This window comes from Colius striatus, chromosome 18 (genome assembly GCF_028858725.1).
Source record: "Colius striatus isolate bColStr4 chromosome 18, bColStr4.1.hap1, whole genome shotgun sequence".
Taxonomy (NCBI): domain Eukaryota; kingdom Metazoa; phylum Chordata; class Aves; order Coliiformes; family Coliidae; genus Colius; species Colius striatus.
The window spans coordinates 12,255,482-12,273,012 of record NC_084776.1 but is presented as its reverse complement, the minus strand read 5'-3'; the positions used below and the strand labels follow the sequence as shown (position 1 = coordinate 12,273,012).

General features: G+C 41.8%; 1 protein-coding gene across 1 annotated transcript in view; it reads left to right on the top strand.

Moving 5' to 3' along the window:
- MYH10 (myosin heavy chain 10) overlaps positions 1-17,531 on the top strand; it is a 109,373-nt gene that overhangs the window by 48,380 nt on the left and 43,462 nt on the right. Inside the window, exons 5-7 of the mRNA XM_062010693.1 lie at positions 1,954-2,056; positions 12,079-12,171; positions 16,271-16,334. Coding sequence (XP_061866677.1) covers positions 1,954-2,056; positions 12,079-12,171; positions 16,271-16,334 — 260 coding nt within the window. The remainder of the gene's footprint in view (positions 1-1,953; positions 2,057-12,078; positions 12,172-16,270; positions 16,335-17,531) is intronic.

Below are 17,531 nucleotides of genomic sequence, written 5' to 3'. Positions count from 1 at the left end.
AACCAGCTCTTCAGGTCCTACTTTCCAGGTTTTTTCATGCAATGAGCAAAGCCAGTGTAGCCAACCAGTTTCAAGGCAACTCCCCTCTCTCTCTCCAGAAAGTTTTGAGTAATTGAGTACAGAGATTTCTAATAGTTCATATTCTGGATCATTTTCCACTGCTCCTTGTCTTGTTGTGAGGAAAAACGGAATAAAAATAGTTCTAGACAGATTGATGTAGTTGTTCTGAGAAGCAGATGCCCTCAATAAAGTTGTGTGCTGTGGTTAACCTTCTAGTATTGCAGGCCACAATTTAGTAAGTCAGTGAGAAATATCCTACAGCTTGTCTACAGAAGCATTTTATTCAATGGTTTCAGTTAGGAGTTTTCTCCCACAAAACCTGGAGGCTGGTACTGTTCTGTTAGGTCAAACAGATGAGCTGTTTCACCTGATACTTGTATTTAGCTCTTGTGGGCTACTCTTCTGTGAGGAGATTGCTGAGCTCCCTCAGTCCTCATTACTTCTTGCTCAGGGATGGAGAAATGCACATACAAACATCTTTTAGCCAGAGAACACTTCTGCTGGTGCAGTTGTTCTTTAGGGTTTTCATGATTTTAGAGGACTGGAAGTTAAGAAGAAACATGATTCAGAGTGCATTGTTTGTGGAAATCTGGGCTAATATCTTTCTATACATGCAAAGTTAAAATTTCAAGGGCTATATTGTCCCATTTTTGCAGATAAGTGCATTGTGAGGATAGGGATGACTGTAAGCTGTCTGTGATCAAGAAGTGCAAGCCTGAAGGTTATAAAACCCAAGGAAATGGAGACTAGCTACAAAACTGGGATGTGCAGAATGATGGAGGAAGGTATTTATAAAGGATCCCCCCCGACTCACATTTCCATTGTAAGGATCTTAGCTGAGAAGTATGCAAGCACACCAAATGTGTACTTGTCATTCTTACAGTTAGTTGGCCTCCAAACTTTCATTTCTGAACAACTGTTAAATGACAGAAGTTCTTTCCATGAAAATCCTCATAAGATCCCCTTTAGCTTCACACATTTCAGAGCTGCTGGTAGGTCTTTCTTCAGTAGTTTACTCCCATTGAATCATGGCTAAGTCAGACCTGGTGTAGTCCCTTTGACGTGTGCATTGATTTGAACACCAGACCTAGGTTTAAAAAAGACAAAAAGAACCGTAGTACCATCACCTGTGACTGCAGTGATGTGAACTTGATCACATTTCCTGCCTGGGATATCCAATGTGTAAACCTTGCAATAAATTCTGTCTATACATGTTGTGCTTTAAATCTGCCTCTCTTGCAAAGTGAAACCTGCATAGATATGCATGCTGTACCACCCTGTGCTCATAAATTCATTTCTTCATGATTTCATATAGCCCAGTGGCCATAAATATCTTTTCAGACTAGCTGAGAGTCTGCAATGAGCAGTGCAAAGAATCACTTAAAATGTGTTTTACTGTACTTTGAAGCTGGCTTCTAAAGATACTGAATGTTTCCATCCATTTGATGATTCTCATAACCAGCTCTTGATATATAAACTATATTAAAATGATACTAAATATAACAATGTGAATGTGTGTATGTGTATGTTATATCTATATATCATCTGCACTCTTACAAGTTCTGTCTCTGGTCTTGTGTTCAAGGAAGGGGACAAGTCTGTTTCTTGTTACTGAAGGTAACAAAGGAATTCAGGCATATGTTCAAAAAGCATTTAATCAAACTAATGTATCAATACCTTGATGCCAAGGAGATCTTTAGGATGGGAGAAAGAATTTTAAACAAAACCCCTTGTAGCTGCCTGCAATATCAGTGCTTTTGGGTTTAGATGGTTAGGGAAGGTCTGTTGTGGGAAGTCAAAGCCATAAATGGAATGAAATGAGGTTGCTGTAAACAAGGGATTGATAAGTTGTTGCAACTGAATTTTGAGGAGAATGTCTGACATGTTTTGCAGAGGTGAATCTGGTGCCGGGAAGACTGAAAACACTAAGAAGGTTATTCAATACCTTGCTCATGTTGCTTCCTCCCATAAAGGAAGAAAGGACCATAATATTCCTGTAAGTTGGGATATTTTCTCATTTGTTTATTGCTCTTTATCAAAAGTACCATCTTTGCATTAAAAATCCCATGATGTTTTTATTGAAGATACGCTGTAATACAATTCATGTAACTTTGTCTCAACCATTCTTTTCTCTTCAAAAGTGGCTGAAAGGAGCAGTTACACTGAAATTCCCAGTTCATGTCAACTGTTTAACCTCTGGTGTGAAATCAAAGGCATTCTGCAAGCATTGGAACTAGAAACAATATCAAAGCTTTCTGGTGCAGCAAACCCCAGTTTTCAAAACCTTTAATTAACTTGGTCAATGTGAGTGGATTCAGTTTCCACTAGATGCAGTTTTCAGCACTGTATTTGTGAGCAAACACTCTGTTCTTTTGAAAAATTAACTTGTAGATGGGAAAAATCATCAAACTTCAACTCTGCAGACTTGCTATATCTAGAAGTCAGCAGCTAATAAAAAGCTGAGATTTCATTGCACTACTTCAGGAGAGTATGCACCTGTCAGTCAGAGAATCTTGGGGTTTTAGGAACGTGTCACTAGCTGCAATCCATGCAGAACTTTCTTCAGATTTACTGACAGACTTCCAAGTTTGCACTGAACTTTCAGCAGTTCTTTTCCTTAAAAAAGATGAAAGTTTGCTTATCTGTTCCTGTGAGCACTTGGATCACTTGGCAGGGAAGTATTCATTCAAGTTTGCCACAAGCAAGTGGCTTGCTGTAATCAATACTGCTGAATGTCTGCTTTTCTCCAGAAGTACCACAGATGTGTGCTGGTTGGAAGCTTTCAAACTATATCTCAGCAGCAACAGCTTCTGCTGTTTCTAGTGCATGGCACTTAATGTTATGACATTCTTCAATGTGTCAAGACTCAAACTCCTTAAAAAACAGGAGATTACTTTGACCAATTCATGAAGATGAAGGATACCAATTAGGAGAGAAGGAAAGATTGTACTGCAGGTAGATCTGGAGAAACCTAGTTGAGGAAACTCAAATCTTTGCTCCAATCAAGAGCAAATAACATGACCCTGTGCACTGATACTTAAAACTGTTGCTGGTTTGTCACAGAGAAAAGAGCCAGATTAGTCTTTTCAAGTATGTATTGTGCAGTCTGAGTGTGCTGCAGGTTGTGTGCATACCACTTCCAGGCCTCAGAAGTGTCTGCAGCATTAGGTGTGTGTTCATGGCACACAGTGTGTGTTGGGAAAATAAGTGGCTCTGCAATTGCTGTTTCCAATGGAATCCATCAGAACTGGTTTTCTAGGTAGACTTTGATTTATGAATATTTTTGGCTTTACTACTGTGCAGCCTTGCACAAAACCAGCATTTTTTTCCATATGTACAGGATTAAAACTGCCCATGGGGGGAGGAGGGAATGATGTAGAGTGGGGAACTGTGCAGAGATCACACCAAGTCCTTCTAAACATACTATTAATAACTTGGAATACCTCAGGTTGAAAGAGGCTTCTGGAAGCCACTTGTCCAGCTTTCTTTTAAAACATGCCTTCCTTCTAAGCTAGATTATGTTGCCCAAGACCTTGCAAAGCTGAAGTCTGAAAATACTGAGGGATGGAGATTATGGGACCTCTCTGAGAACATGTTCTGGGGCTTTAGCTGATTGAAGCCCTGTTTTTGGTAGTTTAAAAAGTACTCCCATGTTTGCTTGACCTTTCTCATGCCATGTTTCCATGAGCACTTTGTGATAGTACCTCTGCTAAAAGAAGGACTCCTTTTTGAGGTTTGTCATTGTAACAGATCCTGTGGCCTCTGTGCTCAGAGGCTTATGCAGGCTCAAAGTGGGGTTCTTAAAAAGTCCACTTGACTTGAAACAGATTTCCTCTGTTCATTGCATGGCTGTATAACTGGTGTGAAGTGAAGGCACAGAAAAGAAAGGAGAAAACTGAGGTGGAAAATGTCAGATGAGTTGCCCTTTTCAATGCAGTATTGAGTAACTCCATCTAAACAGCTGGTTGGACTGCAACTTAATTCTCTCCTTACCAGTGTGATCAGATGGGATGGTGGTGCTCATCTCCAAAGAGTTCTGAACGTGGTTGTAATCGGCTCCTTCATGAACCATCAGTGACTGTGATGAGGAAGACTTGAAAAGTCTTTATGCTTTATAAAAACATAATTTAGGCATGGTAAAAAGAACAGTAGTGTCCTGAATAAAAGTCTAATAGTTCAATTGTGCACTTCATTCAGTGCACTGCCACGGTAAGCAGGGAATGAGACACACATTCATCAACAATGCAGAGTGTTTGTCTAATCAAAACAGTTTTGGAAATACAAATGAGTGTCCTTTGTTCTGTAATAATGCATTTTTATTTACATATTGCAAACAAAGAATATCTAACCTGCACACCTAGGAAGTGTCAGAATTGGGGTTATAGATGCAGCCTGAATTTATTCATGTTTCCATGTTCATTAGGAAACTGCAGCAGGCTGGTGGTGATCCACAGTGCCCATCTTGTACAACCTTTGCATTCTCTTGTGCACAGAGGAGATGCTAAATAGTCTTGTTTGCTAGATTTCTAGTCATGGGTTTGTTTCTCCCCATGCTGTTACAAATCCTGGTCAGTGATATGCATTTCACTGACACTGCTCTGAATGCTGCACGGGTTCTTCTTTTTAATGAAGCAATTTGTGTGGTGATGGATGAATAATTGTCTTCCCAGCACTGTTCTGAAGTCTGGAGTTAACTTTGTTTTGCATGACAGAGTGCTGTACAACTATTGCAAACACCTGTAGCTCCCAGCTTGACACCTCAAGTCGTGGCCAGGGCAGCACTGATGATGCTCCTCAAGTACCTTCTGCTGTGGTGCTGGCTGTGCAATGTTTGGCCTATTTAAGGAGTAGCTTTACTCATCCCTTGGACAGCCTCATCACATTTGGCATCCAGCTGCTTGTCCACGAGGCTTTTCTTTCCCAACTGCCCTCTTTCCTAACAGATCATGACTGTGTGCCTGTGGGTGAGTCCTGTGTACCCTTGGCATGTCATCCCCAGACAGGGGTCCTGTGGGAAGTGGAGTCAACAGGAACCACAGAGGGTGGAATTACACACCTTAATGCTAGCATTTCCTCATTTGAATCTGGAGTCTCACTGGCTCATTTCCTGTTTAATCCTAAGCAATGTTAAAGGTATTGTGTTGGGCACCGCTCTAGGAAGTGTGGGTAGGTAGTGGTGGTAAAAATGTAAGCTTCAGTAATGGTGGGACTAGGCTTAAATTAGGAACAGAGGCTGGGCTTAACAGAGCAGAGTAATGGAGGGGAGGGAGAAGTACTTGGCAGTGAGTTATAAGCTCTTCTAAAGACTGAAGGTGGGATGAAAGTGAGTCTGAGTCCTTGTCTGTAACATGCTTGATTGAGTGAGAACTCATGCAGGTACAGTCCTAGTTGGCAGGTAGCAAAGGGAGAGAAAATGGAAAATGCCTGAAAATGCCTGTGGTAAATCACTGAAAGCTTTAAAATCATAAAATCATTGTACTTTGACAAGACCTTTAAGATTATCAAATCCAACCACTAACCCCTGACCCTCAGCACCTCAGCTCCAGGGCTTTGAGATCCCTCCAGGCTGGGCACTGCCCCAGGTCCCTGGGCAGCCTGGCACAGGGGCTGACACCCCTCTCAGGGAAGCAGTTCTGCCTCAGCTCCAATCTCAGCCTTCCCTGGGGCAACTTGAGACCTTTGCTCTTTTGTCTAAGCTTGGGAGGTGTGGAGAAAAAGCTATTAGAGGAGAGTAGGAAAGCAAGAGCGGGTAATTGGTGAGGATGTGGAGGATGGTGGTGGTGGTGGCTAGAGAGGGTTTTGTACAGATTGAGGGAAAGGAGACTTGTAAACTTCTTAGCTTTTTGTCTCAGCACTCCCCTGTGCACTGAGGTAGGAATGAGAGAAAAAGAGAATGCAATAATGTTGTTAATGTGTGTGTTAGAGGGTTGCTTTAATAGGGGTAAGAAGTGAGTTCTAATTCTGACTCCTGAATTCTCCTTCAGTTCACAAACAAGTCAGTGTAAAGCGAGGAAAAATGCAAAACACACATTGTATACCTTGGGTTTCAGAAGTAGTAGTGCTGGTTGTCACTTACCACCAGGACTTGCACCTTCTAAATGGCTGCACAAGGCTGGGGGATGCTCTTGACTCTACTGGTAGGCTATGGGCATACTTGGGCCCCAGATATGGTCAAGTAGATGCAATCAGCAGATGTTTTCAGTCATGTACTATAAATAACTGCATCCTTCCACCACTGCTGTCCACTCCAGCCACCCTGATGCTATGCACCTATGGTTCAGATGAACAGCATTAAGCTTTTGTTTCCTTCCCCTCTCCTCAAAACCTTCCCACGTCAGCCCCTCTGTTTGCACTGAAATCCAGCTTGCACAGTGGTGCCCTTTTAAGCTTCAGAAAGAATTACTGGCACTTCCAGGTTAATGATTGCTTTCAGTGTCTGCTTTTGCCTTTGTAGCTGAAATGCTCTGTTTCATTTGTTTTACTGTTTTGAAAAGGAACTGAATTGCTCTGGAAGTGCAGGATGTTGGGTAGGCTCCGCTCAGGCTGAAGCTCCCCTTCCTGAGGATTTCCCAGATGGGCTTTAACTGCCCTAATTGAAACACAGAGAAGTTAAATATGTGTCTGATGCTTAGTTCTCTTTCTAATGAGGACAGAAATGGACAACCCCAAGAGAGCAGTTCATTTTGTCTGCAGATAAGCAAAGGCATTGCCTCCCAGTTTCCTCAATGTACCTGTCCTTCAGTGAGGACAGGAGTGGTGGATTTATGCTGAAACATGTAACTGAGTTGTTTTCTGAGCAAATATGATGCAGCTGTACAAAATTCCCATCACTTAGGTGAATAAGCCAAACCTTTGCCAGCTGCTTTACACACCTCTGTCCAAATCAGTTACTCTGCACTAAAGCAGTGCTAGGTGTTGAAAATAATGAACCTAAATGGAGGGAGTGTGTGTCTGGCTTGGTGTGAACATTTCTTGATGTACAGGTTTCACCACAGTATTTTCCCTCCTTGCCTCTGGTGTGAAGCTCAAGAGCCTTGAACTTGCAGACTGAACTAAGGAAGTCATAATGGAGCTGAAAATTTCTGCATTTCCACAGAAACTCTGCACACTTAAGTGTTGGGGGGAGTTAATTTTGCTTTATTGCATTAATGCTGCCTTTATCCTGGCAAAATTTAAAGGTCTTCAATTGAAGGTTTGGCCTCTTCTCATGTGAGTTGTCATTCTTGAATGAAAGAAACATTTTTTCCCCCTAAATACATGATGGTTTTGCCTTAAATACCTGAAATACAGTGGGAGAAAAAACCCCCAGGCTCAAAGTGTTACTTTCCTCTTGGTTTTTTCATAACCTTTTTGATTGTTTTAAGTGTAGTGTTCATCTTGTCTGTACAAAACCACCTTGCAGTGACTGAGGCTACAGGGGAAGTTACATGGTGTTGTGTCTTTGTTGGTGTTTGGTAAAACTGTTGAAAGCAGTGCACAACTAACTAAACCACTGCCCTTTTCCCTCACTGCACAAGGTCTGTCTGTCATCCTGTGTTCTCTTTGGGGTTAGTCCTTTGCATAAACACAGGTAGATAACTTCTTTTCTAACCTGAATGTGAACAGTTTCTGTGAAGTGAGTCTCTAGTTAAACTGAACCTACTGACATGATGAATTTGGGATGTAACTTGCAGCTGGAGTGCTTGCTTGCTAACATATGCATTTGTTTGTTTGCAACGAGCAGCCCGAATCACCTAAACCCGTGAAACATCAGGCAAGTGGTTTTCTTTATGCTTTTCAAGTTATGTAGGCAAAGTGATATCTGTTCTTCTATTTCCTGTCAATCTGTGTTTCTAACTTGTGAGAAATCTTGGGAGGTATAACAGGTAATAGTGAACTTTGTAAATGTTGACCTTACAGAGAGTGGATTAGTGAGGAGCTTTGTGAGTTCCTTAGCACTCAAAAGCATTTCTCACTGCAGAGATGTTCTGTCCTGAAGCAAGAGGTTCACCCTCTAGCTCACCACCTCCAACAATACTGTGTGTATACTGACTTCATGTGCTCCTGAGAGAGTGCAGAACACTATTTTAATACTAACCAAAGCACTAAATAAAAGAGATGGATTAAAAGGAGCCTCAACATTCTTTTGATTAATGTCATGTGTTGTCTGAATACTTTTGTAGCTTCTCAAATAACCTGGTAAAGGTGTTGATCTCAAGTATAAGAAGGCTTGGCATAACCATCTTCTAAAATCAGTTTCCCCTTACTTTCTAGGATAAGTGACACGTTATCTGTGCAGTGTTGCTATCTGAATCAATGTTTCCTTCTTTGAGCTTCAACTGCCCTTACTCCTTAGGCTGGCTGGAGCTGTCATGCAGATAACACTGCACATTTCCTGCTCCCCCAGTCCCCCTCTTCCCATGAGCAACAGTAGTTGGGCTGTTCTAGAGCCTCCTCTTGCCCAAGAGTTGCAGTACTCCTATGGAGTGTGGTTGTGAAGGAGCATAAAGAAGAGGGTTAGGTGAAAGATGAGAAAAAACAGTTGCTGCTCCGTGTTGCATAACCCTCTCTAATGCCCCACTCTCTAACCTGAGAGGGTAAGTGATGCCTTTTAAATGAAATAAAAAGCTTTGCAACAGCCCCATATGCTGTAACCAAGGCTTGGTAACTGAAGAAGCTACCCTGAATTAGTTTACTGATTGCATTCTTTCCCGTGCATTTGTCTGAAAGCTGACTGTAGTGGGACTTAAACTGTAGTGGGAAGGAAGATAATAAAAGAAACTGCAAGTTAGGTCTGGGATACTAAAGACAAGACAACTCCCATGGACAACTGTGATGCCTTTGCTAGAGTGTGGCTACTTGTTAAACCTCTGTAACCTAATCATGCATCTGAGCCCACAGTCTCATTTTCAGAAGTTACAGACATTCTTAGCATTTAACTTAATGCTTCCTCCTTCAAAACCTCAGTCAATTGGAAGAGTTTTCACTAAAATATTTCTCTGTTCCAAAACTAGAGGGAGCAGTGTTTAACACTCCTTTTGCTTCGACATAGCACATCAGGGTTGAAACAAACCGTTTGTTGAGAAGTGTTTTAAATGGATCAGTGGAAACTTGCACATCCAGGAGTGTTGATATTGCATAAACCAGAATCATTAACATTCCTGCTTCAGTGTCACTTTGAACTACAGAGTGGATCCCTGTTGTATGTGAGTAGCATGTGGGTTTTCCCTGCCTCAGCCAGGCCTCACAACGAACCGAATCGCTGGGATCCTGTTCTTTCTGAAACTGAGACAATGACCTGTCCTTATCTTAGTGTTGCCCTGCATGAAATATTGCATGACTTCACTTTTACCTCACCGTTGTGATAATGCTTTTTCCAAGTTCTCTAACTACCTGTGCAGAGGATATTCCTATAGGCCAAATTTACCCTCTTTCCAGAACACTGAATGCTTCTAAAACAGAACTGGGATAGGGCTGTAAAGCAGTCTATTTGAAAATGGAAACTACCAAATGAGAAGGCACTGAATGTGAGAGGTTTGCTGCTTCTTAGTGATGGCTATGTCTGCTTATGAGTGTGAACCACAGAGGCTGGTGTGGCTGGGAGCACCCTCTTTGTTCTCATGGGTTTCACCCCCATCTGAAGACCCAACCAAACATTTTCCTTAGAGCTGCTAAGAACTGTTGGAGAATTTGAATCAAACTATTTTATGATATCAGGTTGAGGGAGGTTCTGCTCCCCCTCTGCTCTGCCCTGCCCTGCTGAGGCCTCATCTGCGGTCCTGTGGCCAGTTCTGGGCTCCCCAGCTCCAGAGGGACAGGGAACTGCTGGAGAGAGGCCAGTGCAGGGACACCCAGATGCTCAGGGGACTGGAGCATCTTCCTTCTGAGGAAAGGCTGTGGGACCTGGGACTGTTCAGTCTGGAGAAGAGGAGACTGAGGGGGCATCTCATTAATATTTACAACCATCTCACTGGTGGGTGTCAGGAGATTGGGGCAGCACTTTTTTGTCTCCAGTGACAGGCCAAGGGGTGATGGGATGAAGCTGGAACACAAAAAGTTCCATTGAAACATAAGGAGAAACTGTTTCAGTGTTTGAGTGAGGGAGCCCTGGCCCAGGCTGCCCAGGGAGGGTGTGGAGGCTCCTTCCTTGGAGGGCTTCAAGACCCACCTGGACACGTTCCTGTGTGACCTGATCTAGGCTGACCTGTTTCTGCAGGAGGGTTGGACTGAATGATCTCTAAAGGTCCTTTCCAACCCCACCATTCTAGGATTCTATGATGTATTGCAGAAGTTCCTCTGCACAAAAACCAATCAGGGCTGTGGTACCCAGGGGCGCTCGGAAGCGTGGCCAAAGTGTGCCTGCAGTGAGAGGCACAGTGGCACAGCAAGGTTCCCTGCATGAGTCCCATTTTGAAGACATGTGCTTTCTTTTCCAGAATAGCTAGAATTTTAAAAGTAAGCTGTGACATGCTTGCTGCATTTCATGTAGCTAAGGTGGTTTATTTCAAGCTGTGTACAGCATGGTAAGCAAGCTTCTTATTTTTACCCTCGGTATCTTAGCAGGAGCTGACAGCAGGATTGGGAGAGGGAAATGGGAATGGTGTGAGCAAATGCTTTCCCACTACTTGATCCATTTATGTAGGAAGTTTTTAGAACATAAATTGCAGATGTACATATAGTGGTTAGAACAGGGATCTAGTTTTTTCCAATTGTGGATTTTTTGGGGTCAATTTACAGTTCTCAGGAGCATTTTTAATGTTGGCAGACCTGACATATAGTGCATCAGCACTGCTGCCTGGGTAGAGTTTAGTGGGCTCTGGGCTAAGACTCACACATTTATTTCTTCTGTACTTCAGAATTCAGAGAATATGTAGTCCCAAAGGGAATATATTTGGAAGACAGCAAGTTTTGAGCAGATAACTTGAGGTCAGGTTAAAGAACGACCAGCTGTTGGTTTCCAGGAGGACTGAAATAGATTTCAATACACCAATAAAAGCCTCTTTTAGATGTTAACTGGGTGAATTTAAAAAATCCTAGTGTAAGAATTGACATCATGAGGAAGCATTAAGAGACTTACTTTTCCCATTCTTTGATGCTCAGCCTGAGGCTTTATTTATCTGTGCTATAAATAATTGGAAAAAGCAGGTTTATGAACACAAATGTCAGTTTTTGAGCCTACATTCCATACAGCTTCAATTTTGTTAAACCATCCTTCAGAGCAGCAAAGATGTGTCATATTTTCCTGTGTACATCCATCCATCCTGGGCTCATGGAAGCAGCACAGACTTATTTTGTTCCCAGACCTCCTCATAGACAGCAATTTTCAAAGCTATTGTGCAATTTCCTTAAGATAAGTACTTTGATTTCTACATCCATTGGCTTAAACTTAAAGAAACATTTCCTAGAAATGTATTAAACATAGTGAGCAATGTTGTCTGTGTTGAGCAATTTGCCAGTGTTGCTCAGTTCCCATCCTGGAGTGCTCCTCAGGTGCATTCAGTTCAGATGATACAATACAAATGTCTGCCTGATTGGAAGTGAGTGTTTCACTGATTTGAAAGTAAGTTCAAAAGCTGGTATTCCAAAGTAACTACAGTGTCAAATCACTAAGAAGGAAGTTGAAGAACAACCTTGCACTAAAGGTCTTTAAACAGTTAATTAGGTTTTCCTCTTAAGCACTCAGTCTGTGCCTAATTTCATTAGCCCTAAATGGGACATTTCCATGTTCAATGATTTTCAACATCCATGAATTCCTATTTGGTCACTGCTCTGTTTGTGTCTGTGTGTGTGTGTGTGTTTTAAAAAACAGAACAAATGAAACACCCCCCAAATCCAAACCAAACCAAACCACACCACGTTCTTCATTGCATGGAGGAGACTGTTAGCAGATTTATAAGTGAGGGGGAAAGTGATAACCCCCTTCTGAAGGTGCTGTCATTGCTGTAAGCTGGGTAAACTGACTGTCAGGCATGTAGGAGCCCAGAATCACCTGTGCACTGTGCTGATGTCTGTCTGTTCTTCTGTTTGTGTGGTTTTTAGGGGGAGCTGGAGCGTCAGCTTCTTCAGGCGAATCCCATTCTGGAATCCTTTGGGAATGCAAAGACAGTGAAAAATGACAACTCCTCCCGCTTTGTGAGTTACTCCTTTGCTCTTTAGAGTCTGTAAATCTAGATTACTGCTTATGGAGAAATTCCTGTTTGAGGAATTTATCTAATGAGTATCAAAAGCTTGTTTTTTTCCTTTTTTTCCAAGAACTCGAGTCCTCTTGTGATGCTCTCTGCATTGTGTGGGGTCACTGGAGAGGCATCCTCACTGGCTCTTGGCAAAGCTTTCTTTCATTGAATCCATTTTCTAATTTTATCCATTTTCTAACTTTAACCATCCTTGAATTGACAGCAGTGTTCATAGTGTAACAAATACAACTGTGCTGTAGAGCTGAGCTTTGGCCTGAGTGCCCACCAAAGGAGTGCGGAACAGTTTGAAGGTCTATGGCATTCACATGGCATGTGGGTAAATGTGTAGTCAGCTTAGCAATAGCTGTGACTTTATCAACTGATTGGTTTAGAGAGAACATCCTCAATTTGTTTTGAAGTGCAAAACTTGAGTATGAAATCCTCTCTAAATTTCTGTAACCTCTGTGTGATTTACTGAAGGAAAGTCAAAAAGACAGCAAGACTTACTCAAAGTGTTAGACACTCTTGTAGCTGGGTGATGTTTCTGTTGGGTCCTTGCCTTCTATTCACACACTTTTGGTGGCAGTTAACAACTTTTGATATGTTCCATTGTTTTCAAAAGAGTGAGGAATAGCTATTTACCACTTCTTAAAACTTCCTTTCCTTTGAAGGAAAAAAGACATCTTCTGTTTCAGAGGCAAGATGTTTTCAGTACAGCTTTAAAGCTGTATAGGAGGCATTTAATCTCTTGTTTTTCTTGCAAGAACAAACCCCAAATTTACAGAACAAATGAAAGACTTCTTGGCTGCCTTTTATGTTTCACCAGTTGTTTGCATTTATAATGTCTGCTCCAGTGATAAGGACTCTGGAAAGCTGTGTGACTAAATCCTTTCCCTTTTCAATCGAGAGGGGAGAGCAGAGCTGGAATTCAGCTTTGATAATTTTATAGCCCCGTTATTAACATGACTACTTGATGCTTATGAATGTTGGGTATAAGGTTTATAATACCAACAGGTTTCACTGCACACTAATTCTACTTTGTTACATGTCTGCATCAAAGATTTTACTCATTTCATTGAGGATACTCTTTTCCTGCAAGATGTCAGCATCTGGTTTGTATTAGATGAAGTCTGCATTGCCATCATGAACATAATCACTCAGATGGCTCTGGCCCAGTTTTTATAAAGGAGCAAGTATAATGCACTCCAGATGGTGTCATCTCATGCAGGGAAAAGAATCTTTTGTAACAGCAATTTTAAAACCTGACTTCAAAAATATATATCCTGTCACAAAGTGAGAAGTGCTGTTGTTCAGCCCATGCTGGCCTGACAGCCTTCCCCGTGCAGCATGAGGATGCCAGCCTGTTCCCTGCTTGCTGATAATACCACACAGGCCTGAAATAAGAGTAGGATCAAATCAATTTGTTTTCTTTTTTCCTTCTACCAGAGACAGTGTTCTCTGTGTTTCAGGAAATAAAGTGTCTAGTTTGCAGTGAAGAGGCCAGTGGGCTTGCTGGGTTTGCATTGCAGAACTGAATGCTTCCTTCTGATGTGGTTTTCACAAAGCTGTGTGCTTAGTGCCGTAATGACGGTGTAAGCAGAGTTCAGTTGTTAGATGTCCACCACTACAGTCTTTAACTGATAAAAATTTCATAGCAAGATTTGCCAGCTCTAGGTAAAAGGCTGTATTAATATCTTGCTTTTAAGAAGATGAACTAGATAAGTGATGTCTTTAGTGCAGACTTCGGTGATGGCTAAACTTTGGAGCAACGAGGATGTGGATCTCCTCTTCTGAAGTCTGTTTGGTGACTGCACTCTCTCTCTAGTTTGTTCATGGAATTGGTAACACAAAAAGTTCCATTTAAACATAAGGAAAAACTATTTCAGTGTTTGAGTGAGGGAGCCCTGGCCCAGGCTGCCCAGGGAGGGTGTGGAGGCTCCTTCCTTGGAGGGCTTCAAGACCCACCTGGACACGTTCCTGTGTGACCTGATCTGGGTGGAACCTGCTTCTGCAGGGGGAGTGGACCAGATAATCTCTAAAGGTCCCTTCCAACCCCACCATTCTGTGATTCTATGATTCTGTGAACTTGACAGCAGAAATTAGATAACTTTTAAGGGTGAAACAGAGTAAAGTGGTTCTGAATTATATCAGAAAAAGCCACTGACTAGACCTTAGGTAGTGTTTCATGTTTGTTTCCACATATAGCATGGCAAATTCAAGCTGTGTTGTTGTCAGAAGGCCCTGTGTGTGGTACCAGTTCTGTGTAAGAAGTCAGCTGCTGTTCTTGACACACTGATGCTGACATATGCACATTGGATCTAGTCTGTTGGCTGAATTTCAGTAAGGTGTCAGCTCATTCTTTGTGACAATTGTAAATATAGCTTTCTGGAGTTGTTACTGAGCAAAAAGCATAAATGCTTCTGTTACAAGAGAGCTTAGAGTGCTCTGTTTCTTCATACTCAGAAATCTGAGTTCAAGTGCTGGTCCCTGACAGGGCATACTTGAAAACAAGCCTTGTTCCTTGGCATGGTCTTTAGACTGCCACTGGTGTTTCATATAACCAAACTGCAGATTAAGCAGTGTGAAGTAACCACTGAAACCAGTTTAAAATATTGCACCAGTTTTCTTCAAACTTGGAGAAATTGCTTTGAGCAGAAGAGACACAACCACAGTCACAGAACAGTCACTTTGCTCAGGGACCAGGTCAAGACAAGGCCAGTCTGGATTCACTGATGTAACTGGGGGAAGAAACTCTGGTGTACACAAATCTTTTTGAAGTGAATGGGCTTTATCAGAGAGGTCAAGAAGGGTCAGATGTTCTGGTAAGAAGTTGCAGTTGCTCAAATGATTGCAGCAGCTTATACTGGATGCTATAAGTCTGCAGTATAGCAATATATCCCCCAATATACAGATATTAGGTGGGGCCATTGCTATAATACATGCATTCTACAAGCTTGTAGAGTAGAATATTTAAGGTGGAAGTCAATAGTACAGTCCCTGAGCTGAATGGATCTACCAAACAGTAATTCTGTTCACATACAAATAGCACTAATCAGTCAGACTTGAGGTAAGTGAGGACTTGGAGATTGATTGCAAGAATGCTTTCAGAGGGCCTTCACAGACTATATTAATAGGTGGCTTTGTGCAGATAGCATCAAAAGAAGTTGTAAACAAAGTTCTGTGATACTCCCTGACCTCCAAAACCCATTGCACGTGGATAGAGGACTGTAGATATTGGATGCAATGAAAATGGAGAGCCCAGTGTGGTCACTGAGTATTCCCTCTGGTTACTTCATGTTTGCAACCACATTTTCATGACCAGAAGCTAGAAATACAGTGATGGTACTGTTAAAAGTGTTCCAACTCTAAGCCAGAGCCTGTTGTCGTGTTGGGAACGTCCACAGCCAAGTGACAAATCAGTCTGGGGAACTGGCTTAAAACTGGTATAATATATCCACTTGGAACCACTTCCCTTCCAAGAGCTGCTCTGCATGTAGAAAGTGTGCTGTTTAGTTGGTCCTTTGTGGAGAAAAGGAGATGTACAGGGAAGAAATGTGCATGTTGTTTGTCTCTCAGTCAGCTCCTTTATCAGCTCCTTGAAGAGAGAGGCCATGCAGCTGGTTTTGACAATGGAAGCAGAAATGTGATGATCTGGGCAGCACACTGAGATTTAGGATTGCTGCAGATAAAGCACCTTCAGGGCACAATAAGTTTGCTGTAGAAAGAAGTGCACTTAAGATCTCAGCCTTGCTTTCAGCCTTAGACAGGATGTTTTGGTAATGCAAGAAACTGAGCTTCACTTTCAGAAGAGTTTTTCATAAGCCTGGATTACAAACACACCTACACCACCAGTTCTTTAACCTTTAGGAAGTGCTTGTGTGCAGGGTGATGTGTTCCATTGAAAGGATGGCTGCACATATGACAGGGAAAAGGGTTTCACTGCAAGTTGTGTGAAGTGCTTGCTGTGTGAATGCACGTGGGGTTATGGGATTATATAGAGAACATTGTTGTCTTCATTTAAAAATGACCCCTAATTACAAAAAAATCTCTCTTTACAGGGCAAGTTCATTAGGATTAACTTTGATGTGACTGGTTACATCGTTGGGGCCAACATTGAGACATGTATCCTGCTTCATGCCACTGTCAAACCCGAGTTTCCCTGTTGTTTTGCTTTTAACCCTAGCATTCATTGAAATGCAATGCAAGGTTACCACACTTCTACATTCCTTTGACAACACCCATCTCTTCCTTTGTTTTGAAAGAGATGATCAGATATCACAAAGTCAGCGTGCTTCCTCCTGCTTAGAAATCAGATACCCAACGGTTAGCACTCTGAAATCTGCCTAAAAATCCAGGGTATGTTAAATAGGGAAATGGTTTCTAGTGGGCTCTCTCTCTGAACACTTCTATAAATAAAAAACCACCTTCCCAATCAGAAGCTGAGCTACTGTATCGTGCCAAAGCTTGGGGTTAGCTCCTGTCAGCACTGCAGAAGCAGTGGAAGGAGGTGGTGCTCATTATAAACTGCTAGAAATGGAAGTGTTGGGATGCTTTCTGGTTTCTTAGGTCTTCTACAGACCAGCATAGGTTCAATCACACAAGACCTACCAGCAATTAATACTGCCACTAAGTTCAGTTTTAGCTTTAAGGTTTGTTTCTATTTATGATTGTGTCAGAACAAGTAAAAATACTTGCACTGAAAGCCCTTCTGTTTCCTTTACACTAAAAATAATACATATGTGTGTAGTTCTGTTGTTTGTTCAGGCTGTTTTCTAGGGGAATAGCAGTAGGGTGATCATAAAATGATGAAATCAGAAGTCTTAGTAAACAATATCATGTGAGTACCAATCATAAACAATGCTGCACTTTAACTTTCATGAGTTAAACTGTGTGATTTAAAGTGTGTTGGATGTTTGGCACTGACATAAACTATAACTTTTCCAAATAGTCCAGGGAAAGATCTATAGTTATTCAAAATATGCTCTAATGATAACTGAGGGTTTTTTCATTCAGCACAGGAATGAAGGCAGGTTGTGCTTTTATGACAGTTCAGATTCATTACTTTGGCTAGAGCTTTGTGAAAACAGAAGGGCTTAACTCTGAGAGATATTTTTTCTTCATGACCAGAACTCATCCCTACCCATAACCTCTGTCAATTCAAATCCCTGCCCCACATCTGTTTCATAATATGGAATATCAAGACATGCAAATTTCAATAGCATTACAGCTTGTTGTGACTTATTAGACAACATTGGCTGCCCAAATTGAATTTAAGAGCTCTTTAAAGGCAGGGCAGGTTGTATGTACCAATGCAATACT